We start from the raw sequence: 27253 nt of genomic DNA, 5'->3' as shown, positions 1-27253 counted from the left end.
AGAATATTCTATCCTTCATATTCAATAATGTACGTGCTATATTCTAATATTCAAAACATCTTTGTATATCCCCTCTCCATTTAACTTCAATGTTTGTATTTACCACAATATTTACAGGCTATTTGTTTTCAACGAGCGAGCAGTGTGGGAGAATGTGATTGATCTATCCAATAGAAAAACAAAAGATTGTTTTGTGATTTTAGTTTGGGATAAAATTAAATAAAGCTAATATTCGGAAGACATTATGTGGATACAAGATTGAGTAAATCTGTACAAAGTTGTAAGGATGAAAGTGGAAGTAATATAACACAGTCGTCCCCTCCTATGGAAGTGATATTGTGTTAAATTGTGCTGCAGCGCAGTTCCTGCTGTACCACCCGTGTGGCGTGTGATTCTTTTGACGCTCAATTGCAATTGTGGATTGATGTTAAAACACCATAACAGATAGAAAAAAACTGTATGTTATTTTGAAGCAAGGTCATGGAAAAATGTTTTAGCAACATGACAAATCACTTTGATTCGATAACATATATTAGATCAAATTGCAGTAGTAATTACATCGCCTATAAGGTACCATGATACTCGACAAAAAATAAAGTAAATTAAAAAATTAAATGAAAAGTTAGTAAATTAGGCTAATTTTGTTTAGATAGTATGGAGTAATTGATTTTTTTCAAGTAATATATTCAACACTTTCTACAAGAACCGTTTTTATTCTGAGTGTAAGATTATTAGCATTATTGTGGTCTTAAATAAATCGGTCACTTTGAAGAATATAAAAAAATTATTTTAAAATAAAACTACCTGTCTTTAACTGATTTATTTACACGATCTAAAACATAATGTAGCCTACATGGGATATTAGTTAACCTGATGTTACATACAAAACATGGCAAAGATCCGCGTGTGATTCTGTCACGTTTGAAAAAATCAAGTTGATATAAAAGTATAAATGAGTAAAGACCAGAAACTCTTCAGAAGAGAGGGAAAGCAATAAAGATCAGTTTATAAACGATACACCGTGCCGTGGGGTACGTGAGGGTTAGGGGGGAGAGGGGGGGAGGGGGGAGGGGGAGGGAGGATGATAGCAACCCCGTCTCTGGGAGAGACAGCCGTCAGTCGAACTCCGAACACTACAATACGATAGGTACAATGGTGAACCACAATCGATTCCTTTCATGCGCCGACCGACTCAATTACGATTACGATCACAGAAATGTATATCTTTTCAACTGTTGAAACCCGATTTGTTCTGTAGTAACGTTTGACCAAACAAATTTTTATTATGGGAAAGATTAAAAACTTGTTTGTAGTTTTGGGTAGAATAAGGGAAGACGGAGGAGGTTGTTCGTGTCTACAAGGGAAGTAGATCTTGAGTGTTAGCTGACGCACCACAATAAGAACAATTCTGTAAAAGTTAGGGTTTACTACTAATGGTCCCTAGTAACGCAGAATGGCATTTTATTTACTATGGGGTGTCCGCATCTCGTACAGCATAGTATGTAATAGAAAATGTATTTCAGTCATTTCATTGGTTGTACTGCACCTGCCACCCCTTAGCTTTTATTTACATAAGGGGTTGATCAATGCGTTCAGTGAACGAGTAAGCGATTACGGATGTCACGAATGCTTCTCAACAAACCTACGAAAACAACATTGTGAAGCTGTATCAAAACATGCATGTTCAATGTACATTTCTAAACCCACAAACTGTTTTACGTTATATGTAAACTACCTGCGTTTCCGTAACGCCCAGCAGCTTCGCCATGTCGGCTCTCTCCGACGACGAGAGGTACTTCTTGAGCTCGAACTGTCGCTCCAGCTCGAAGATCTGTCTCCCGGTGAACGTGGTCCTTGCCTTCTTCCTCTTCCGATCACCGTCCGACGAGTGACCGTCGCTCTCTACCCCAGGACTGACCAGGGGGGTTACGGAGGGGACGGGGGGCAACACAGGGGGGCTCACCTTGCCCAGCACCCCGATACCTTCCTTCTTGGCCTTCTTCTTCGCGGGACTGCCATCTGAAAAACAATTTTTGTTAGCAACGCAAGACATAACGGAGGTACTTATAAGACAAAAATAAACTAAAACATGTTACGTCATGGAAGGTCTACCCATGAAATATATAATTTTCTTTTCGTCAAATTCCCTGTAGTTTTTTCCACCTGGTTATTTGAGACGATGGCCGAGTGTTTTATCCCAATCTTATAATCAATGCTTTAGTAACTTCCTAAATACCTTTTAACAAGCACAGAAGAAATGTAAAACGCCTCAGTTTAAAACTATTACAATTTGCTATTAAGTTATTCAAGTTAATAATGAACACAGCTTAGTTGAATGAATGAAATGAGTATTTTTGTTGTGTGAGTTGGGAAAACAGTTAATAATAACAATATTATAATGTGTCAATTAATTTGGCGTATTCCGACGAAGCATTTGTATTTCTAATGTTTACGCCAACATTAGTGAAGGTATTGGTATGATAACCCAGCATCAGGTTTACCAAATCACGGACAGTTGTTTGAAGTTGTGCTGTAGTGCAAAAGAATAATACACTTATAACTGAAACTCCTCAATAAACTATTACAACTTTAAAGACTGTTTCTCCCCTAAAGATGAGCGATATACTCTTAACAATCAGGCTTTATACACCTGTTTTTAGAGGAGATTAAACTATTATATACTGTATTTTCATCTCTATTAGAAATTACTACAAAGCCGACACAGCATCAAGGTGCGTAGTTTGAGTAACTCTATATAAGTGTCACGTTACCTCCAAGAAGTCCTTCTTACAAGACCAATTGTACTATGGCAAAAATATTGTAAGCAAGTTGAATAAGATAAACGAGGGAACCCTTGCACAACTTGCGCATTTTATTTCCTCCGGAGATACAACTGAAGAAACAGCTGTTAAAATCCAATTAAAATCTTAACCTTGATGAATAAGGTTGGTCAGCATAATTGGACTATATTAAAATAGACTCTAGAAACCTTAAGGGATATTGCCTTTTTAATTACCATTCATACGTTTGATAAATCATAAGCTTTTAAATGACACCACAATCGTAACAAATGGTTTAGTATGATGGTAGGAAAAGGTGTGTAACAGAGAAAACCCTTTTGTATAAAGTATATAGATAGACGACAATCTCCTTTAAATACATATACAACAGTTTTTGCATACCACGGAGGGTTTGTATTTTCTTGGAACATTTTCCTGTTGGCACGCGACAAACGTTTGGCTGTGTGTTGTGTGGCTGGGTGTGCACAATGTCCTGTAGGCTGTGAGGAGGCGAAGAGAGAACAGAGCGTGGCCTCTAATTGCACACATCCTTGCCGAGCACCGAGCGACTAACAATGTTGACTCATCTCACCACTCATTGTTTCATAGACAATCCATTAAATTACTCTAATTGAGAGATCGTGTCGGGACGGTAATCAGTTTTGTGACTTTCTAAACCCGAAACACATCGAGCACTTCGACTTGTCATCAGTATGACGCGGGCGCGGCCAGGCCAAGCTACGACCACTGCAATATAAGTCTGGTTGTGTGCATCGACAGCTTACCAGGGTATGGAAAACGTATAAAATAATAAATGCGGAAAAACTTTTAATAAAATACGGAATAAAATATTTTAATTTATTTTTTTTTTACCCAACGTTTCAATGCAGATTTAGATTAGACCTGCGAAGTACAGAAATTTACAAGTACGATTCCACCAAACTAATATAACTTAAGGCAAGAACTAAAAAACACAACAAATGTTCTACAACTCCGACTTGAGTTTCACAGATACTCTATCATTGTTACCGAGCTTCGATGTCACCACTTAGTAGAGGGCAAAACACAATTTTTGGAAACCTTTACTTCCGAACAGAGCACGCAGTCAATAAAACATGCAAACAAAGCAATCAACTAAAAGCATCAGCTAAATTGGCCGCCTGACATGTGTTTGAAGTGGGAGAGAGAGAGACAAAGGAGATGAAATCACCGAGACTGACGTGACGTGATGTCATCTGTGACACCACCTCACCCTCTGCCCTCCCTCCCCCCCTCCCACAGTCTCCCGCTGAGACTTCGCACATGTCCTTCTAATGGACCACTTGTCATAAATAAATAAATAAAAACTGCGGACCGCCACTTCTACCTCCATCACCACATGGACAACCGCGTACTTGACGGATTTGAACTTAGGCCTACAACCCAACTATCATTGCACACAACAAATTAATGAGAAGTACTGACGGTTATTAGTAGTATAACGACAATTATGGGAATTAAATCTTCACAAACCCGGTAAATGGCTGCTAATTAAATCGAACTTACAAATTGCCCCACTTACCTAGCTATTTCGATAATGACTGCCCAAGACGCTATATGGGTGGTGGGTTCTCGGTCGACCCTCAGGTAAAAAACCGAAAAAGCCTCAATCAAAGTGAAAGGTTAGAGTTGGAGCAGCTGAACCAAAACACATCTTGCGGCTATAAAACGCCACATGCCGCTCTGTCCCTCGAGCCGCGCCGCTTCGGCCCAACGCCCAGCTGTAGTGGCGATAATGTGTGTGACTAAACAAACCGTGAAACGAACTAACCAGGAATGCACTGATGAAACATCACCTGGACCAAGACAAAACTGATTAATCAGGTAAAAATACCGACTTGGCGTGGCGTGGAGGGGCATTTCTTTCCAAAATGTAAAACCATTGCATTCCTATCTGCGAATTGTAAAATTCACCGAGAGTAGCAATTCAATATTGATTTTTCATGGTCTGTTACAGATTGTTTACATCGGCCTATGGACAAAGCAGAGATACACCACTGAGGATAAACTGCATACTAAATTGAATAACTAAGTGATGTGTACAAGCTAAGTAAAGAGGACAAAATTATCTATAAAACTGTTAACCACAAAAAACCCTCCATGCTTCACTAAATGATCAATTCTTTGCTTTATTCCGGAAGTTAAATAAAAAAGTAAACAAGTTCTATAACACCTTGCATGACATTTTTCATCGTCAATCCACTTAGATAGGCCTATTAGCAGATGAACGACAACAAAAACAGTTAAGTGACATATTATGTTATATTCATTTTATCAATCGTTGTGGCAAAATTGAATAGATTGGTCAAGTGAGTCAGCAAAGCGGAAAACACAACAAGCTATTAGCAACAGTTGAACAAAGAACGTTTAACAAAGAAGTTGCGTGGACTAACTGGATAATCCTACTGCTACTAATCTGCGGGGATAAATGCAACATTTTGATATGCACCACAATAACGAGTAATGTGACCAGGTGGTCAGTCCCCAGCCCCAGTCCGTCACGTTATCTTCTCTGCATCTCACGTTTAGCGGCCGTCCACAAGTCAACGACCAACGACCACAATCTCCTGTAGGTGTGTGAGTGACGTATGCCACCTTATATCAGCTGTAGCGGCAGCGGAGTGAACTAAACCGTTACGCTACGCCGATTTAAGGTGACTAAGGCTGAGTGTTCTGACTAATGGGGTTTCACTATCATACAATCTCAGAGAGGATCTAGAAAGTGACCAGCAAACGGGTCAGGGATGTACCGTAGACAGCGGTGTAGATGGAGAATGTATCATCGTTTGACAACTACTGTATAGTCATTTGGTTCGGAAACTGATTAGCGTTTGGTTTCAGGATTCATTTATGATAATTCACAAACATAGGCTACTAATAATCTTAGACATTTCACATCTTTGTTGTGGATTAAATGAATACTTCTACACGCACACACTTCCTTAAACTGCAAAGCTAGGTTATTACATGCGATCACCCAAGCACTAAAGCTAAAAACCTTTGCTTTGAGCCAAAATTATGAAGTACGGCTGATAGATAATAATGTTATTTTATTGATAATGTAAACTCTTACCTTAGCAATCCTTATTGTGGTTGGCCGATATTAATTTCGGACCCGTAGGTCCATCTTTATTCGGATGTTTAGGGAGACCAAATACTTATTATAAGATCCATCCGATGGGTTTCGTAGAAATGTTGACATTTAATACGATACACATTACAGTTGACATAAATAATATACATCGGTTAGGGGTAAAACCATGGTTTTATAAAAGTGGGATAACCTCACTTCAGTCAGGGAACACGTTATACTGTCACAGTTCTGCCGGCAACGTGTTCCCTGACTGAAGTGAGGTTATCCCACTTTTATAAAACTATGGTTTTTATCCCTAACCTCTGTATATTATTTATGTCAACTGTAATGAGTATCGTGTTAAATGTCAAAATTTCTACGAAACCCGTCGGATGGATCTTATAATAAGTATTTGGTCTCCCTAAACTTCCGACTGAAGATGGACCTACGGGTCCGAAATTAATATCGGACAACCACAATAAAGATTGCTCTCAAGGTAAGAGTTTACATTATCAATTGATTATATAAGCAATCCAGAGGCTAAAATGATTGATGAAATGTTATTTAGATTCGTTTAGCATTAGATTGATTCGTGGTTTACAAGTTATTTTGATTCGTATATTATAAATGCGCAACTATTTTGGATTTCAAATTAATCTATGTTTACCCTTTGGACTATTTCGGGTTATCTAGTCACAACATTTACATTCTAATCAACTATGAAGGTTTTAGGACCAATCTCATTTATATTGTGCGAATTTGTGAATTCACACCCAAGTGTCATCACCAGCACTTCCTAAATTGATTTTTTTTAATGAGGTCAGCCGCGCGAAGAGTGAGTAAAGGATGATTGTTAGCCACATTGAACATTTATCCTGTACCAATTGATTATTTACGAGCAGATTTACTCGTTAACCTGAGCAACAAAGTCACGCCTTGCTGTACAATGTGAGCATGGATGTACAATGTCTCAGTCTGGGCTGGAGTGTTGAGTATCATGTGACAAACTACACCGCGGCGGCACGCACTGGATAACCTTACACTTACACGGTACACAGTTGCCATTCATACTACCTCAGTAGGTAATAGAGCCGGGGAAAACATACATTACTTCGAAGAAAAACAAAAATACAAAACCGAGCAAAATTTGTGTAACGCATCACACCAACAGAAAAAGTGGCAGTTGTAGGGAAAGTCTACGTCGTTGTCGTGGAAGAACGGTGGGTTTGAAGCAGATCACAGCTGTATAATAGGTCTAACCAAGACATCAAGTCACAATACAGGGTGTCACAAAAAAGTGTAATGGGCTATACAGGACCTAATTCTGCATGCAAAAATAAGTCAAAAATGAAGAATAAAATTTTTTGGATTTCGGCTTAGTTTAGCCGTAATCCACCATTTTGTTTTTTGGGGAAAATATTTATTATTTCAAAATCCCTTTGAGATATTTTTACGAAACTTGGCAAAATTGTTTACACTATAGTAAGTAACATTTATAAAAAAAAATTATTATTTTAACTTTTCAAATTTCAAAATGACGGCCGTTTGAATTTTTTAATGCCAAATTTCATGAAAACCGGTACCTAAATCAAAATTAATTTTGTAAGACACAAAAGTTTTAGTATTTATTATGACAAATCCAACAAAACAAAAATGAATAAAATCGGTTCATAAATAAAGAAGCTGTGTTTATTTTAGTAATTTAGACTGAAATTATTAATATTAAAATGTATTAAATGTAATGTAATAATTTGTGTAACGTATTAAGTAATTTCAGTCTAAATTACTAAAATAAACACAGCTTCTTTATTTATGAACCGATTTTATTCATTTTTGTTTTGTTGGATTTGTCATAATAAATACTAAAACTTTTGTGTCTTACAAAATTTTGATTTAGGTACCGGTTTTCATGAAATTTGGCATTAAAAAATTCAAACGGACGCCATTTTGAAATTTGGAAAGTTAAAATAATATATTTTTTTTTTTAAATGTTACTATAGTGTAAACAATTTTGCCAAGTTTCGTAAAAATATCTCAAAGGGATTTTGAAATAATAAATATTTTCCCCAAAAAACAAAATGGCGGATTACGGCTAAATTAAGCCGAAATCCAAAAAAAATTATTCTTCATTTTTGACTTATTTTTGCATGTAGAATTAGGTCCTGTATAGCCCATCACACTTTTTTGTGACACCCTGTACAGGCATCAACCAGTAGCGTAGGCAGTCCTGGGTAAAGAATACAGTAGTATATATCTCACAACTAACTGTGGTATGACGTCACGTGACATACATCTACCAGTAGCAGAAGCGGTCTTGAGAAGACGATGGGTGCAGGAGAGCTATAATATCTCAAAACTGTGGTGTGACGTCATGTGACATACATCTACCAGTAGCAGAAGCGGTCTTGAGAGGACGATGGGTGCAGGAGAGCTATAATATCTCAAAACTGTGGTGTGACGTCATGTGACATACATCTACCAGTAGCAGAAGTGGTCTTGAGAGGACGATGGGTGCAGGAGAGCTATAATATCTCAAAACTGTGGTGTGACGTCATGTGACATACATCTACCAGTAGCAGAAGTGGTCTTGAGAGGACGATGGGTGCAGGAGATCAAAGCTGTATATATATCTCACAACTGTGGTATGACCTCATGTCACATACATCTACCAGTAGCAGAAGCAGTCTTGAGAAGACGATGGGTGCAGGAGAGCTATAATATCTCAAAACTGTGGTGTGACGTCATGTGACATACATCTACCAGTAGCAGAAGCGGTCTTGAGAGGACGATGGGTGCAGGAGAGCTATAATATCTCAAAACTGTGGTGTGACGTCATGTGACATACATCTACCAGTAGCAGAAGCGTTCTTGAGAGGACGATGGGTGCAGGAGAGCTATAATATCTCAAAACTGTGGTGTGACGTCATGTGACATACATCTACCAGTAGCAGAAGCGGTCTTGAGAAGACGATGGGTGCAGGAGAGCTATAATACCTCAAAACTGTGGTGTGACGTCATGTGACATACATCTACCAGTAGCAGAAGCGGTCTTGAGAGGACGATGGGTGCAGGAGAGCTATAATATCTCAAAACTGTGGTGTGACGTCATGTGACATACATCTACCAGTAGCAGAAGCGGTCTTGAGAGGACGATGGGTGCAGGAGAGCTATAATATCTCAAAACTGTGGTGTGACGTCATGTGACATACATCTACCAGTAGCAGAAGTGGTCTTGAGAGGACGATGGGTGCAGGAGAGCTATAATATCTCAAAACTGTGGTGTGATGTCATGTGACATACATCTACCAGTAGCAGAAGTGGTCTTGAGAGGACGATGGGTGCAGGAGATCAAAGCTGTATATATATCTCACAACTGTGGTATGACCTCATGTCACATACATCTACCAGTAGCAGAAGCAGTCTTGAGAAGACGATGGGTGCAGGAGAGCTATAATATCTCAAAACTGTGGTGTGACGTCATGTGACATACATCTACCAGTAGCAGAAGCGGTCTTGAGAGGACGATGGGTGCAGGAGATCAAAGCTGTATATATATCTCACAACTGTGGTATGACCTCATGTCACATACATCTACCAGTAGCAGAAGCAGTCTTGAGAAGACGATGGGTGCAGGAGAGCTGTAATATCTCAAAACTGTGGTGTGACGTCATGTGACATACATCTACCAGTAGCAGAAGCGGTCTTGAGAGGACGATGGGTGCAGGAGATCATAGCTGTGGGCAACTTGCCAGCAATGACAGCCGACGCCACGTGAAAGATGTCTTCTAGATTACCTCTTTACTGTCTGTCCGTCATTAACCCGAGCCCATTTGGCTTCTCTAAATCATGTTTGCTTCTCCCCACCATATGGTTCGATATCTTTAAATAACCTTCCTTGAAATATGCATTTAAAATAGCGCTGAATTAGTAGTTGCGGGAAATCTACTGAATTTTTTTATGATGATATTCAGGCGAAAAATATAACAATTAATTTGCTGTTTATTCAGGTTCGAGTTGTGCGTGAGCAATAAAAACATTAGTAAAAATTGGATATGTATAGATCATACAAATCTCAAACAACTAACCACGTGTTACAAGTTAAGACTCTGTTTCTTCTCTAAACTGACTTAGATAGTGTGTTATCTTTGTAAAAATTTAGTTCACAAGAAAAAGAATTGCGTTTGCATTATATTTACCGCAACTGTGTGACTGGCTATCTTGCCACACGGACCACACACCAGTATACAGGACTGGGAGGGACAGGGAGAGGGCAGGGTGTGGACAGGCTGCGGTGTGTCCGCTAGTAAATAGTGGACAGTGTTTGGCTGCGGCCGCTCCATAGTTGACTAGCGGTGGCGCATCCACTAGGTTTTGTGGCTCTGGGCGATCAATTAAGCCTGATTGTATGAAACAGTTATGACTTCAACTAACCTCGCGACCTACAGAACCGACCACCGCTGCAAGGGGCTTGGCGGAAACATCACCACAGCTGGACTTGCCACTTGCCCAATGTTTGAACAACATACATACAGTACTTATATTTATGTTAGGTAACTTTTTGTAAAACTAGTAGGCAGATATTGCCATCTTAACAATCTGCGAACACGGCATGAAACTATCAGAAACGTCTTTTGGAGACTCGGTGGTTCACTGTAAGAGGGGTAGCTTCGAAATAATAAAATAGACGGCAATTTTTGTGCCATTAAAGGTGTATTATTAAAGTGATTTTCGAATAGCCCTTAACTACGATATTGAAATACTTGTGTCGTCGAAAGTTTTAAATTTGATTGTATTCTTAACTTTACTTTAGATTTCTTCCTTAGATAACGACTAGATATTGACGATATCAATGTTTACAATGCTAACGATGCCTCCTTAGGCGCTAAGGGCATTACAATGTAAGCAGCCGCCCATGTGATAGTATCTAACATTTACGTTCACAATAGATACATAACTGACTGTGAGAAAATCTAGCCTAACTTTCCACTGCTAAATATGTCCTGTCATCGTACTAGGTTACTGCAGTATCTACAGACTCCATAATGTCTCTGAAATCTGGGAAAACAACATTCATTAGCATAGAGAGTCGACGACAAATACGACTATTATACAACCTGCCGAGAACGTCCGACAAGTAGGTTAATCTACTTAATAGAAAGTCATACAGTAAATATCCCAACGCGAGATAATGTACACTCTTTTTCCAAGCTTTATTCAAAATTGTTTCTAAACAACATCATGAGTTCAGGTTCAGGATAGGTCACAGTTCAGCCAACAGTTTCTTTTAAAAGTGAAAAATATATGTTAATCATGAACCTATTTTTTCTGATAAAGTAAATTGTTTTGACCCACATATTTAATTTTCAGTTAAAACACTTTTTACTAAACAGTTTGAAAAGAATATGAACCGAATATGTATGTCACAAATTTCATGAATTGTATTATGCTAGACAGCCTCTTTGATAATAACAACACTTAGCTATGTGGTGGTAAATTTTAACAAAAAGTATTACGTACCACTCGTCATTTAGTCGAGAAAAGTCAACATTCACAGCCCACTTAGTTTTTTTTTATTGTATGGCGTTTATGAGTGGTTTTAAAAAGCTGTATCAAATCTTTGACTCGGAACATTATATTTAAAATACAATTTAAGAAATGAAAAACAAATATCAGTTGAAAGTGATGTGGCTAATGTGGGGTTTGTTTCACTAATTATAAGAACGAGTGTGCGTTGCGTACCTCGCCACAAGTTCTCAGATTCTCAAATCATTGTTAACCATTGACACGTCTCTCTTCTAAGCATTTTTGTTACCTTTGATCCATAAAGTCCGATCATACAATAAACAATAATTGTTAGTTTTTTCTTTGCACATCAATCTATCATTGCTGATTTGATTAACGTTGATCTTCCAGAAAAACGTATATGGTGGGTACCACAGTTTGATAGCCGAAGTAGCTTTCAAAGACCAGCTATCACCCAATCTAAAGCGAATTCCCAGGAGTATTATATCTGGTCTTGGAATTCAACCATCAACAGCTTAGCACCCAATACAGGCCATCAGTGATGGTGTTTGTGCGCGCCTATGGCGGATGGTTGGTGTAGATGTAGATTGTATCGATGGTGAAACCGTTACCAAGTACAGGATCAGATATGCTACCTATCGTAAGCAGTTTCGACATTACGAGGAAACGATATATCACGTGTTCTGATATCAATAATACCATCCCAGTTGAACATATACACATTTTTGTTTAGCCACATTTGTTGAGTGAAGTAAAAACGTGTGGAGTAGAATACAAACTCGATCAATAAATATATATTTAGTAGGGTACTAGCAGGAGTATTATAATCCCCCAAACGAAGAAGTTAAAATAAAGACGCAATGAAACTATGTTCAGTGTAGTAGTTATACTATATTTACATGGTTCGCGCCAAGGCATTGTACATTAACGAGCAATTTTACATCCTTTTACTTATATCTGAGCCAATCTGAAATGCAATAGAGAAAGTGAGAAAGGGACTCTAGGAAACGCTGGTCGTAATACTGTAATTCTCTCTAAGTTAGATTTACTTGAGTTGTAGTTACACATTTTTATAGTAAAACATTGACTAAGCTATCTTGTATTAGGTTGATTGTTGCAAGTTGCAAGGTGGCCTGGGGTCTGGGGCGGATGCCTCACATGCCCCATTAGTCGACGGCGGCGGGTTGTGTTGCTATGGGGACTCTTTGACTCGGAATCGATCACCGCTTTAGTGGCTCTAAATCGCTCTCACTTCACTCTACTAACCGTTCCGTAAACATCTCCCGTCTTTGATCTCTGTCTCACGCTCCAGCTTCAACGACTACCTTTATGCTTTATTGAGTCGAGTTAACTTCAACGTGTTCACTTTATTGTTGAACTGATTTTTTTGTGAAAAGACTTAAACGGTTTGAGTAAACATTTGAATTTATTAGTAGGCCCTAATTTATGAGGGATTTATTTGTACCGTACATAATTAGTTTCTTATTGCCAGTCTTGTAATTCAATAAAACTTTATAATGTTAAGTGCGAACAAATTTCCGCATTTAAATTGTTTTACACGTGTTACAGCAGTATTGTTAAGGTCACACTGGTAAGCTGAATCATAATATCAACATAAGTGTACACTTTAACATTTGAAAGCCTATAGAGTTAACTATTCTATCTCCTAATAATACAATCTAGTGGTATGACCAGGGTTATACCTACAAAATATGACCATTTACGACTGTTACCTCATCGGTCCATGAGAACTATATCGTCTATTATTTACCATGCGTTATATACATACCGTGTATGTGTTTATTTTATGTATTAAAGAACTATCCAATAAGTTTGGTCAATAGTTATATCATTCATTCATTCATTCATTCATCTATGCTAAAGAATTAAATTAATAATAGAACGCAACTCAAGTTATTTGGGGTTATAATTATATTCTGAAAAATAAATACCCCCGCCGCAGCAAACCTGCCGACTAAGCGAATTTCCATTTGTCTGAATTGATTTTCAGTTAAATATATTTTAATAACATTAGGTTTAACGAGTACCTAGGTTTGCTGCTACAAGGAAACTAATAAAGTGTGTTTTTGAGTAAAATATTGATAGCTTAGTAGAAAATAAATAAATTTGCCAAGTTTGATCAAAATATATTCATAAACAAGCAAACTACAACATTTGACAATATTCTCCATAAGAATAACATGGGAATTTTAAATTTACAATTTTTTTTAATTTTCTCCGTTACTAATAATCGAACAAAAATACTTTCATATACTAAATTATTTGTTTTTTTAAGCTCTTTAAAAAGGTCTAAAGAGAAATTGGGAAATTTTGTGTTTTGAGGGTCAAAAGTGAGAAAAACCAATTTTTACCCCATAAAACCCCCCGTAAAGCCCCGTTCCCATGGTCCGATCATGCTGGTTCGCGAACTCATTCAAGTTTATCCCGCTGTACACCTTTAAACCAAATTTCATCAAAATCGGACAAAAATTACTCAAGTTATCGCGTTCACGGACGTATATATATATATATATATATATATATATATATATGTCTATATATATATACATATATAAAAATTTGAACGAATAGTGTTTTTGGCCTCTGGGGACATCAAAATGAAAAATTAAATCGGTCCTGGGTCTAGGTCTTACCGTGCCACCTACGGTAATAGCTACTTCCCTATAGGGAAATTCGCTAAAAGGAGTGATATTTGCAAATTCCTTTTATGAGTTAAGTCTTTAACAACCTTAAAACTTGCATTTAACAAAATTCTAATTCATAGCCATACAGTTTAAAGAGTTCTGTTATACACTTCATAAACATTTCTCAATCTTTACAATAAATAACTTTTTCCTAGTTTTAACTTAATTATCCAGCTAGTCATTTAAAATGGAATCACGGGATGGTTTCCATCAAACATTAAGTTCCCAAATTAACATTGAAAATATGTATAAAGAAGAATTAAATGCTTAACCATTTTTATAGTTATTTGTGTAACTAGTGCGCTCGCCTACAAATACTATAAACATAAAGCATATCAATAATTAGTCTCTCAAACACTAAACAACCCGATTTAGGTTAAATTTAGGTTATGTTAGGTTAAACCCAAGCGTTTCACGAAAATAGAATGTTAACATGAAACAACAATGTTAAGTCGAAGTATCAATAGTCAAAGGCTGGGAAACGCCGCAAGAGCTGATCGTAGTCGTAATAGCTTTAAATGTTGCCAAATTGTTTTTAAGCGTACACGTTAAGTATTATGTGCCTAATAAAGTACACTATTTGTGTTGTTTAATTGGAATACTGGAGTGCGGCAAAGTAAAATAAGTGCGGCAAAAGTAAGTAAATTCAGTACAAGAAAGCTCGCTTTGTCATGTAACTGTAGGACAAATGTGTTTAATCACTGTACTTCAATAAGAAGTGAATATTAAGCACATTGCCTCAATTGCAGGAAAGCAGTTGCAATGTAATATCCATTTCCATCCAGAGTTGGACAGAATTAGGGAGCGCGGCTTTGCGAAACATAAATCTGATCATTCGTCGTGCAATCAGAATACCTTAGTGCAAGCGAGGAAGCAGCCTGGCCGCACGATTTTTATTTCAGCTGCAGTTTTTTAATACGGACAAAATGAGAGTTTAAAAATTAGAAATTTTAAAAAATTATTATAGGCCTAAAACTAAAAAAAATATATAATTATTTTTTTAATTAAACTGTCATAACCTAACTTAACCAACCAAACTTGCTGATAATGACAAAATTGAATGAAGGTTTACTAATAGAAAACCTATTTCTGTTCATAAGATAAAACTATAAATGCCTCAAATTAAATTTTATATTTTTTAATTATAAAATTAAACTGTCATAACCTAACCAAACTAACCAAACTTGCTGATAATGAAAAAATTTAATGAAGGTTTACTAATCGAAAAAATAGTTCTGTTCATAAAATAAAACTATAAATAGCTCAAATTCAATTTTATAATGTTTTAATTATAAAATTTAACTGTTATAACCTAACAAAACTAACCAAACTTGCTGATAATGCAAAAATCTTAGACAAAAAGTTTGTGCCCCCGATGAGTTTCGAACCTGGTACCATAAGATTCATAGCTCAGCACGCTAACCACTGGACCACCAAGGCCGATTGCTTCGTATCGTTTCATTGCGCTAATGGTGTTCCCTCAGCCAATAGAATGCTCTCATTTTATTGTTATTAAAATAACTGCAGCTGAAATAAAAATTGTGCAGCCTGGCCAGCCTACATTGTCATCTGATGCGGTACCGGTGTACTTCCAACATCATTGTACAGAGAATAACTTAAACTGTCAATATTTTATAACTAAAAAATACAACCCCTTTCATATTATTTATGAACACGGAAATAACAATCTTTGACAGATAGAATGCTTTGCTAAAAGTAAACAATATATATGTAAATGGTTAATTATAATAATTATTCTGCCTACCTTCCTCAAAATAAATCTAAAACGAGAATATATAATACGTGTGGTTATTAACATCTAGTATTTACCCCGCAAATTAGGTCAATGTTCATGCTTAATGTTCAAATATGGCTTACATATTTCTTCACTGATACAAACAAATAAACATTTTCTAGCAGCTTGTTGCTGATTTGTAAACTTCAGCGAATAAGACGTATTCATAACATCGTATAGAGTAGCCTATCAACATAGTTATCAGTGTTGTAAGATGTGATGTTTATGATGTTTGTGATGTTTATTGTTGAAACCAACGCTGCATTTACTCAAATAAACCCCTAAAAAAAATTCAGAAGCTCGTGTATTGTAGTTCTCTGTTATTAAAGATGAAGAAGCAAAATCTATATATTTAATACACAGTTGTAACACTGTTTTCTCAGTAATTACTGGACCGATCCACAAGATCTATGTGTCAAATTAAAGGGGATAATGCATAGATTTGCCGAACTTCATTAGAATTTACGTTTTTTCTACGGGATACGATCTACAGCCCTTCAAAGGTCGAGTCAATACAATTCTTATTGAATAAATTAATAATTTATAATACACAGTTTATAAATTATTCGTCAGCTGTTTAATGTTTGTCAGACATTTGTTATTATTTTTATAACCTCACTTTCAGTATGTAATTAAGAGGAGTTCCTGTTTATAAACACACGATTTTGATAAAGGAAAAGTGTATTTGATATGATTTATAAATGTATTTGAATATTATTTTTATTGTTTGGTGTAAATTTTGTTTTTTTTTTAAATGTTTTAGTTTTCCTGCGAAGTTATCTGAAGGAAAGTGATAATTGAGTTTAAAGTTTGAGTATGGAATGTGAAATAATACCCATAGTAGGGGACGGAAACTTATTGTTTTGATCCATTTGGTCTCTATAGATAGACCAATCATAAGGAAATCCGCTTGCAAGTTGTACAGATAATTTGCTAATGAGTGGGAGTGGGAAACATACAGACATTTTATCGTAGGTGCTGATGAATCTTACTCAAGATCAGCAGTGTTGCCAAATTTTACCTTCTCGAGATGGCGAGTACGCTGGGATACGTGGAACTACAATTTATCAGTGAACTAATACCCTAACTATTTTTTTTCGAGTACACAGGGAAAGTTGGTTGAAAAAACTGTGACTTACAATTTCGGTTCTGGTGAAGAAGTATGTGACTTGATGTTTAATGGCGGCAATGTTGATCGGGTCATTACAGCGTTATACAACTTTATCATTAACCACAGGGTGTGAAAAATACAAAAAGAAAAAGAAAAGGCAATCATTAACCGGGCGTAAAGAGACATACAAAATGAAAAAAAACACGTGGAGAACTCTTTTGAATTGGGGTCGTTAAATTGGATTTGTCACTTCTGCAAATCGCTAAAATTAGCTCCTTATCAACATTTTGAGTTCATGGAAAATCTTATCAACGGGGCTAAAGCGACTATAAATAAAGTAGGCCTATTAAGGGTCAAAAGAAAGAAAAAATCTATTTGAATAATATAAGATCATACAAGTTTCCATTTGGAATGGTGAGTTCTAAGTCTCACTTAAATCAACATCTTTCTGGTAGTCTATATAATTTTTAGATCCGGGACTCCTTTTACCTTATTGGACCGTTAATACCCTCCAACATTGAACCAAAGTATGCCCAACTTTATACAGGGTGATTTGTACTCAGTGTGACAAAATTTTTTTGATGTAAGTACAAAGTAAATGAAGTGTGATGATGCATATCAAATGTTCCAAGTCTCAAAATTAGCGTCCCAAAAAATTATTTTATGTTTTTCAAAAATAACCATGCTTTTAAACTTAATACTTCGATTTCTCAATTACCTGTATATGGATTTGAGTAGATAATGTCATTTTCGTGTTCTACATTAAATTTTGAACAAGAATAATGGAAAATGACGGAGGATCAGTTGTAAAAACTCCATTGTAAATAGATTCAAAGATAAAAATTAAGATGTTTGATAAAAATTTTAAAAACAATTGTCTATTACATTTTTCACACCCTGTATACAAGAAAGTGTCGGAATATGTTAAAAACTGCGCCATTTTATAAGCTTTCCAACCATATGCTACACTATTGAGGTTTATGTCTGCTTATGTACGCTTTAATGGTTTGAAGACTACAAAGCATGGCGTCTTTAACATTTAAAACATAGAAAGTCGGCAGGTATTAATAAAAGTTGTATTTTTGTTTCAGCTTGAACAGTAAAAACAGTAAAAAAGTTCCCTGTTTTCTGGTATTCAAACCACTAAAACAAACAAAAAAATATCTAAACCTCAATAGTGTAGCATATGGTTGGAAAGCTTATGAAATGGCGCAGTTTTTAACATATTCCGACACTTTCTTGTATACAGGGTGTGAAAAATGTAATAGACAATTGTTTTTAAAATTTTTATCAAACATCTTAATTTTTATCTTTGAATCTATTTACAATGGAGTTTTTACAACTGATCCTCCGTCATTTTATATTATTCTTGTTCAAAATTTAATGTAGAACACGAAAATGACATTATCTACTCAAATCCATATACAGGTAATTGAGAAATCGCTGTATTAGGTTTAAAAACAGGGTTATTTTTTAAAAACATAAAATAATTTTTTGGGAAGCTAATTTTTAGACTTGGAACATTTGATATGCATCATCACACTTCATTTACTTTGTACTTACACCAAAAAAATTTTGTCACACTGAGTACAAATCACCCTGTATATACGGCGTAAACACAGCAGTTACTCACAGAATGGGTTAAAGATTTGTGACATGCGACCAATCGCTGATGGGTGAATTACATGTAAGTGAATATCTTTATTTCTATAACAAATGTAATGAACAAAAAAAACAACGAATATAGGAATATACGTGAACAAATTATCTCCATAGCATAAGTAGATTATTAGGTTATCAGCATTGCACAGTTTGTATACTATTTATTTGTTTTTCAAATAAAACTCGAATTAATATAAAGGTTAAACTAATATATCGGTTTGATTAACATAAAATAGTTTATACAGGCCAACTATCAGTTCTATTTCATGTAAAAAATTAAGCAGCCCCTAAAAAAATACAAAGATAAACAGTATTTGTTAATTATTAGGCCTCTGTCTCTTATTGCTGAGAATATTTCCGTGGCGGAGCACGGGCGGTTATCTAGTACGTATAAAATTCCAGCACTACGTAACAGTTTTGAAATTATATAAAATGGTCCGTGAAAATGACAGTGGGACTATATTTTTACTACAAGGGCAAAAAAGTGCCTTTTTAGAAATTACCGAGGCGAAGCCGGGGTAGTTAGCAAAACGAGCCAAAGTCGAAAATATATTTTTGCCCATGTGATTAACGAAATGTTTTGTCATCATGTACAACTCTTCAAACTAATTTACTTACATACCTGTAATTTTTGTACCCTTAAAAAATAACTGTGGCAAACCAAAATGGTTTCCTTCTTGTTTTGCTATTACATGATTTGAATGGTTGTTACCGTTAACTACATTGAACACAATGTACAAATTACAGACATATTTCCAAATTTCAATTTGTTTAACTGTCGTTAAAAGAGTGTTAATAAAATATGGTTCTAAGGTACTATATTTGTTCCAATAGAAACTATTCATGTTCAATATGGTACTAAATGATACAACATGACACAATGATAACAATACAAAACCCCTTTAGTGAAGAGAGGATTATATTTTTTATTAATTGGCAATTTACATTCCCAAAAATCTGCGTAGGGATTTTAGAAGTGACACATAATATGTAAAGCTAATCTATACTTATTTAATACGCAAGCATGATTTTTGTGACAATTACTCCTCCGAAACTAATGAACCGATTGGCATGTTTTTGGTGTCATTAGAAAGAGCGTAACGTGAAGTTGTGCAGGAAACTTTCTTTTTAGGGAAATAATTAGAGAGTGAGGCCCTGGGGCCCTTTAAAGTTTCGTATTTCTCCATAAGATTAACATGGGAAACAAACATTGTTTTGAAACTTCAGCTGTTGTCAGAAATTAAATATTAAAAATCGGTCTCCATGGAAGCATGAGAAAATTCACAATGTTTACATTTGTTTTGACATTTAAATGTAAACAACCAGAACCGTCAAATGTCTATTTCACAATTTCAGACAGCTGATCCAAAAAAATAAAACAACTATGTGGTAGGTTTATTTAATCTTAAACTTTATGATGGATTATTTATTATAAATCTATTTCAATGATTATGAAACATATTTTTCCCGTTGCGAACCAAAAATTAAAATTGAGAAGAACATTTGTTAATTGTAAACAGTCAATATGCAAATTATCTATGTTGTATTAAAAATTGGTATAGTTTTGGATGTTGGTTTGTGTTTAATGATATAAGTTATTAATTATTAAATTTTTATTTTAATGTGGCCTATGAGTATGCTTATGATAAATAACACCATTTCAGAGTTCTGCCAGATTTTGCCTAACTCTGTTCTGTAGAGTTTAAAGTAGCCTACACCTTATTGTCTACAAATTGGCTAAATAACTTAGGTACATTATAAAAGCTGACAGACTTTTTACTTTGACTTAAATTGTAAGCTTACCATTTCCCGTCCATGGGCAGTTTGATAGTTAAAAATAACCATTTAAACTGGAATAGGACTGTTATGTAAATTGTGAGTATTTCCATTAGTTAATAATCTTTTAGTCGACTCTTTTAAAAAATCGGAAATTATAACTGTTATTAGTTTTTAAACAAGTCATTTGTTTATAGATAACTCCTGTACTTCTTTGCAATTGCTCGATTTCGAGCAACATGTACACTAGTATCCTTAAAACCAGCTGATTGATTCTTACCCTAGGGGTTACAATTAATTATTTACTGTACTGCTTTATGTCTACACCGCATGTATTGAATTCTTAGGTTTGGTAGGCCTATATTATTTTAACATCCGCGCCCGAAAGAGAAACGGTAAATCAAAATGATGGGGGCCATTGAATATACAGCTCTGGTTGACGAATGATGTTATTCATCCTGTGTTGTGCAATGGAAGTAGTCCACCGTATACGGACGCCCCTAGTCAGCAGTAACTGCATTTTAAATATTTATTGACTGCCAAAGCAAGATATTTGATGCGATCATGCGCTTCGGCCAACACCCTACATGTCGACTGTTACATTGGACTAGTTTCTAAATACCGGTATGGTATTTTAAACTAATACAGATTGGTATTTTGTATGAACAACTCATGTTTGGTTTTGGATGTTGAAACTCAAGATGAAATAATGAAGCTTAATGCCTATGTTATCTATTCAGAGGCAAACTGACCACAACGATTAATTGTATAAATGACTTACAATGGACAATCGATCTGTCGGATCGTTGCATTTTATATTTACAGTCAAATATGAGAGATTGTGTTAGTAAAATTTACAGTCAGAGTCTTAACTTATTTACAAGTCTCAAATATAAGGTAATTCCTTACCAAATCGACGAAAAATATCATACTCAGTTAGTTGAGGACATTAAATCATACTCTTATACGAAACATCAGTATCAATAAGACCATGATTGAATTTGAACAAACTAACATATTTTAATGGTTAATTCAAATTGTGCGATCAAATTTTCATATCATATCAAATGAACTAGCTGGCCCGACAGACGTCGTCCTGTCCTAATGTGGTTTTATGTCAAATGCTCGTTCATTTTCAAGATGAGCTCGTTCGCATGGCTCAGTCACGTCCTGGTTGAAGTTCATTCACTACGCTAACTCGCCTCCAGGTTGAAGTTCGTTCGCTACGCTCACTCACCTTTTGGTTGCAAATTAGCTGTTGTCATAAATTTAAAAAAATAATAGTGCTGCACCCTGTTGGTAAACCTATTAACTTTTTAATGCTATTGAACGTCACAGAATCAAATTGTTTAGTTGAACCAACTGTTAAGATTCTTTAATTCCATTTAAATATGGGTACTCATAAGGTTAAGATGGGAAACTCCAGAGCCACTGGGGCGGAGCCCTTTTGACGGATCTGCACCAGACTTCACACAAACCATCCTTGAATAATGCTTAATAATGCCTGAAAGTTTCATTACAATCTGTCTAGCGGTTTCGGAGTCCATAAAGGACAAACAAACAAACAAACATGCATTGGATTTTATATATATAGATTTCCTCAAAAATATTTACAAATTACATAATTTTGACTATGTACGAAAATGTTTATAATATTGTTGAATTTTTTAAATAATATAAAGATTTTCTGAAAAAGCTTCTTTTTTTTAATTAGTCTTAGCGAAATATCTTTCACAAATAGAAATCCTTCTGTCTGTGGAAGAATGTCGTTGTATTTTTATGATTTAAAAAAATTAATGGATGCAAAAGATAGTTTAGCTCGTGTGATGAACTATATTTTTTGTCATAATGTACAATTCTTCAAACTAACTTACTTACATAGCGTAAATACCTTGCAATTGTTACCCATATACAGTAAATAAGTTCTTTAACCTGCACCTGACAACGAGTTTCGTATAGAGAATTAGCAGGACATTGTTACATATTTAAGTGTTGGTGTAAAATTTTAACGATTTTATTGCCTAAATCACCGAACTAGTTCAGGGTAAAATAAGTCACTCATCTAAACGCATCGCAAATTTAACCACCATGATTTTCCAATAAGTGGATTGGTGTATTGACTGAACGAGTACAAGATCAATATAATTATCTTAATATTGAGTGTAGAAATATTTTGATATGAAATAATGAGGCTTTGACAGACTATTGGCGACGCAAACGATCAATGTCAGACAAACGGCACTCGGCGCTCTCTGTCCGCATCGATAAGCTGTTACAATCGTTAATGAAATTATCTCTAATTATTACTTTAGGGATGACGTGTTTTATCCATTTAATCTATTAATTATTTGATTATGTTAACAAAACCGGCTAATGAATTCTATCGTTTGGGTAGACTAAACTTGATTGTACTTGAAAGCGATTAGTTTCGAGTTTTACAAAGCTGATGGTATCACAAATACATCAAATAATCAATTGCAATTACAATTGTTTAGTTTCTGTGTGATGCTTATCTGTTTTGCCCGAAATACTGCTAGAATTTCAGCAATTAATTTAAATGAATATTTAGTTGAAGCTAGTCTTATAACAATAGAAAGCGTCGATTATGGGTGGTAAATGTTCTTTCCTAATGAATCGAGAATACTTTACATACAGGGAACGAAAAGTGAAAAATAGTCTTTGTTTACCTGGAGCATCTAAAGTCCAAGAATGTTAGTATCATCATCGAATGGTATCATAAAATATTTTGTAACTGTAACTAAGACCGCTTCAAAAACTATTTTTTGTATCTAAGTTGACATTTTATTCCGTTACCTTAGGATTTTAGCGGGTCGTAATACGTTGCGAAGAGTCATACAGTAATATAGCCTTACTCACTTCAACTTCAATTAGTAGGCCTAAAAATTACAAAATTGTTCATATTTGATTTACTTAAATAAATAAATAAAAACGATGCCTAACGAGCGTTAATTTCAGATGATACCATAAACTAAAAAATGCCACGATGAAATACCACCCATAACAAAATATGTAGTCACAACCTTTAGTACAACCATAGATTAAAGGAGTAGACACAATGAACGAGTTCATCATAGTCAATACACTTTTAAAACAATTCATCTGAAATAATATGAAACCGCGTAATAGACTCAAACTGAGCGGACAGACGTAATGAAATATTTGGCAACGTGTGGGTGGCGATTTTGTGCTGGAATGCCAGTTATTTGACCACGGAACGAGGGACATCTGTTGTCGCCAATCAGTCCCCGCCGAAGCTGTCAAATATGCGACCCAGCACATTGAACACAACACAGTACCACAGTATATACTGTACATGTAACTGTGCATACTCGGACAATTGTTGTCGCCAATTAGTCCCCGCCGAAGCTGTCAAATATGCGACCCAGCACATCGAACACAACACAGTACCACAGTATATACTGTGCATACTCGGACATCTGTTGTCGCCAATCAGTCCCCGCCGAAGCTGTCAAATATGCGACCCAGCACATCGGGCACAACACAGTACCACAGTATATACTGTGCATACTCGGACATCTGTTGTCGCCAATCAGTCCCCGCCGAAGCTGTCAAATATGCGACCCAGCACATCGGGCACAACACAGTACCACAGTATATACTGTGCATACTCGGACATCTGTTGTCGCCAATCAGTCCCCGCCAAAGCTGTTAAATATGCGACCCAGCACATCGGGCACAACACAGTATCAGAGTATATACTGTACATGTAACTGTGCATACTCGGACATCTGTTGTCGACAATCAGTCCCCGCCGTAGCTGTCAAATATGCGACCCAGCACATCGGGCACCACACAGTACCACAGTATATACTTTACATGCAACTGTGCTTACTCGGACATCTGTTGTCGCCAATCAGTCTCCTCCGTAGCTGTCAAATATGCGACCCAGCACATCGGGCACAACACAGTACCACAGTATATACTGTGCATACTCGGACATCTGTTGTCGCCAATCAGTCCCCGCCGAAGCTGTCAAATATGCGACCCAGCACATCGGGCACAACACAGTATCAGAGTATATACTGTACATGTAACTGTGCATACTCGGACATCTGTTGTCGCCAATCAGTCTCCGCCGTAGCTGTCAAATATGCGACCCAGCACATCGGGCACAACACAGTATCAGAGTATATACTATACATGCAACTGTGCTTACTCGGACATCTGTTGTCGCCAATCAGTCCCCGCCGTAGCTGTCAAATATGCGACCCAGCACATCGGGCACAACACAGTATCAGAGTATATACTATACATGCAACTGTGCTTACTCGGACATCTGTTGTCGCCAATCAGTCCCCGCCGTAGCTGTCAAATATGCGACCCAGCACATCGGGCACAACACAGTATCAGAGTATATACTATACATGCAACTGTGCTTACTCGGACATCTGTTGTCGCCAATCAGTCCCCGCCGTAGCTGTCAAATATGCGACCCAGCACATCGGACACAACACAGTACCACAGTAATACTGTACATGTAAATGTGGATACTCGGACACCTGTTGTCGCCAATCAGTACCCTACGTAGCTGTCAAATATGCGACCCAGTACATCGGACGCAACACAGTACAGTACCACAGTACAATAGTACATACTGTACATGTAACACAGTATCAGAGTATATACTATACATGCAACTGTGCTTACTCGGACATCTGTTGTCGCCAATCAGTCCCCGCCGTAGCTGTCAAATATGCGACCCAGCACATCGGACACAACACAGTACCACAGTAATACTGTACATGTAACTGTGGATACTCGGACACCGGTTGTCGCCAATCAGTGTACCCTACGTAGCTGTCAAATATACAGTATACTGTCCGGAGAGGAGGGTACGTTTTTTAAACAACTCTACTAGATTTTAAGGCTATTAAAAGGATTGATAATATCCATAGGTAGACATTCAAAAATGAAGTATGATAGAAAATAAGTAAAATAATACTAAAAAAGTAAAATTTGTTGAGGCACATCATTGTACAAAATTACATGAAATATACATTCTACATACAAGTTAAAACTGTTTTAGCGAATTTCCCTATAGGGAAGTAGCTATTACCGTAGGTCTCATGGTAAGACCTAAGCCCGGGACCGATTTACTTTTTCATTTTGATGTCCCCAGAGGCCAAAAACACCATTCGTTCAAATTTATATATATATATATGTCCATCCGCACGATAACTTGAGTAATTTTTGTCCGATTTTCATAAAATTTTGTTTAAAGGTGTAAGGCGGGATAAACTTGAATGAGTTCGCGAACCAGCATGATCGGACTATGGGGACGGGTGTTTATGGGGGGTTTTATGGGGTAAAAATAGGTTTTTCCCATTTTTGACCATAAAAACACAAAATTTCACAATTTCTTTTTAAACCATTTTGTAGAGCTTAAAAAAACAAATAATTTAGTATATTGAAGCGTTATAATGCGCCTAACTGTTACGGAGAAAATTCAAAAAAATTGTAATTTTAAATTCCCATGTTATTCTTATGGAGAATAAGTCAACTGTTGTAGTTTGCTTGTTTATGAACATATTTTGATCAAATTTGGAAAGTACATTTTGTACTAAACCACAGTACTTTTTAACATTTTGCATTAAAAAAAATGTTTACCCTCCCTGTTGCAGCAAACCTAAGTACTCACTAAACTAATTCTGTTTAAATAGGGAATAAGTGTGATATTTTTAAGGAGACATTTTAGTTTAAATCCAATCAGGCAAATGGAAATTCGCTAAGTCTGCAGGTTTGCTGCGGCGGGGTATTTTCTTTTTTTTTAGATGCAAATCTTTAATCACAGATGTTATTTACAAATTTTTTTTCAGCGTGACATAACATACAATTACAGTCTAGTACTTGAAATCTTCATTAGTTCATAATAATTAAGTTTTTAAATGCAACACAGATCCTTCTTCAATTTTTTATGTCGACATTTTTGAAAGTTTTCATTTCATAAAAAAAAATCTATCATCATTTACTCAACGTCATTTCATATCCCTCTTCATGCAAATGCATAGAAATCTTGTTTGAGGACTTAAAACTGTTTGTACTTTGCATATGCCAAGCTTAAAAAAATGCATTTATTGTTTAGGTTGTATGATTATTTTGTAACTGTAAATAAATTAACCGGGATGATCATGTTAGATAATAATTGAAATATCGCAATTGTAAATTGTATTACAATGTTCAAGTTTTAGAACAATGTTGTATTAATTGGAGTGTGGAGCATAATACTATACTATATTTACAAGAATATAAATCCGTGCCAATGTATTTAAAGAGTATTTAATACCAATTGGAGACTAAAGCACACGAGTCGCCAAAACAAAGAGGAACCGCTAATCCCTACCAAACAATAAAAGAGAGCTCGCCGCTTTGATCCAACTATAACTCGGAGAGGTTTACAACGCAAGGATTACTGCGCTCGCCTCAATAAGTACCAATTAAATTCTCTCAGTTCTTATTTGATCTTAATGACTTTGTGCTTTATGGCGGCTCTTTGAGACAATTAAGGCGATAAGAAATAAATACGACAGAGTCAATAAACAGCCGAGGGATAGTTAGGACCGAAGAATCTATCGATCGATGCGATGAATTGTGCTTATCATCGACTATCGAGTACTTGAGTATTCGATCGAGCGATGGATTGCCGATGTTATCTGTGCACTCCATTAATAAGAATCACGTTCGCAGGGCTCAATTAACGTCGCATTGAACGAACGTGTTATTTACGGAACGATAAAAATACAGATAATG

General features: G+C 36.0%; 1 protein-coding gene across 1 annotated transcript in view; it reads right to left on the bottom strand.

Annotated features, from left to right (window-relative positions):
• LOC128985740 (homeobox protein MSX-1-like) overlaps positions 1-27253 on the bottom strand; it is a 94737-nt gene that overhangs the window by 58591 nt on the left and 8893 nt on the right. Inside the window, exon 2 of the mRNA XM_054405570.1 lies at positions 1736-2019. Within this exon, the coding sequence (XP_054261545.1) occupies positions 1736-2019 (284 nt within the window). The remainder of the gene's footprint in view (positions 1-1735; positions 2020-27253) is intronic.

The sequence above is a fragment of the Macrosteles quadrilineatus genome, unplaced genomic scaffold (genome assembly GCF_028750875.1).
Source record: "Macrosteles quadrilineatus isolate MER2022 unplaced genomic scaffold, UCM_ALF_1.0 Scaffold_1__1_contigs__length_201487025, whole genome shotgun sequence".
NCBI lineage: Eukaryota > Metazoa > Arthropoda > Insecta > Hemiptera > Cicadellidae > Macrosteles > Macrosteles quadrilineatus.
This window is presented reverse-complemented; position numbering and strand designations above follow the sequence as displayed.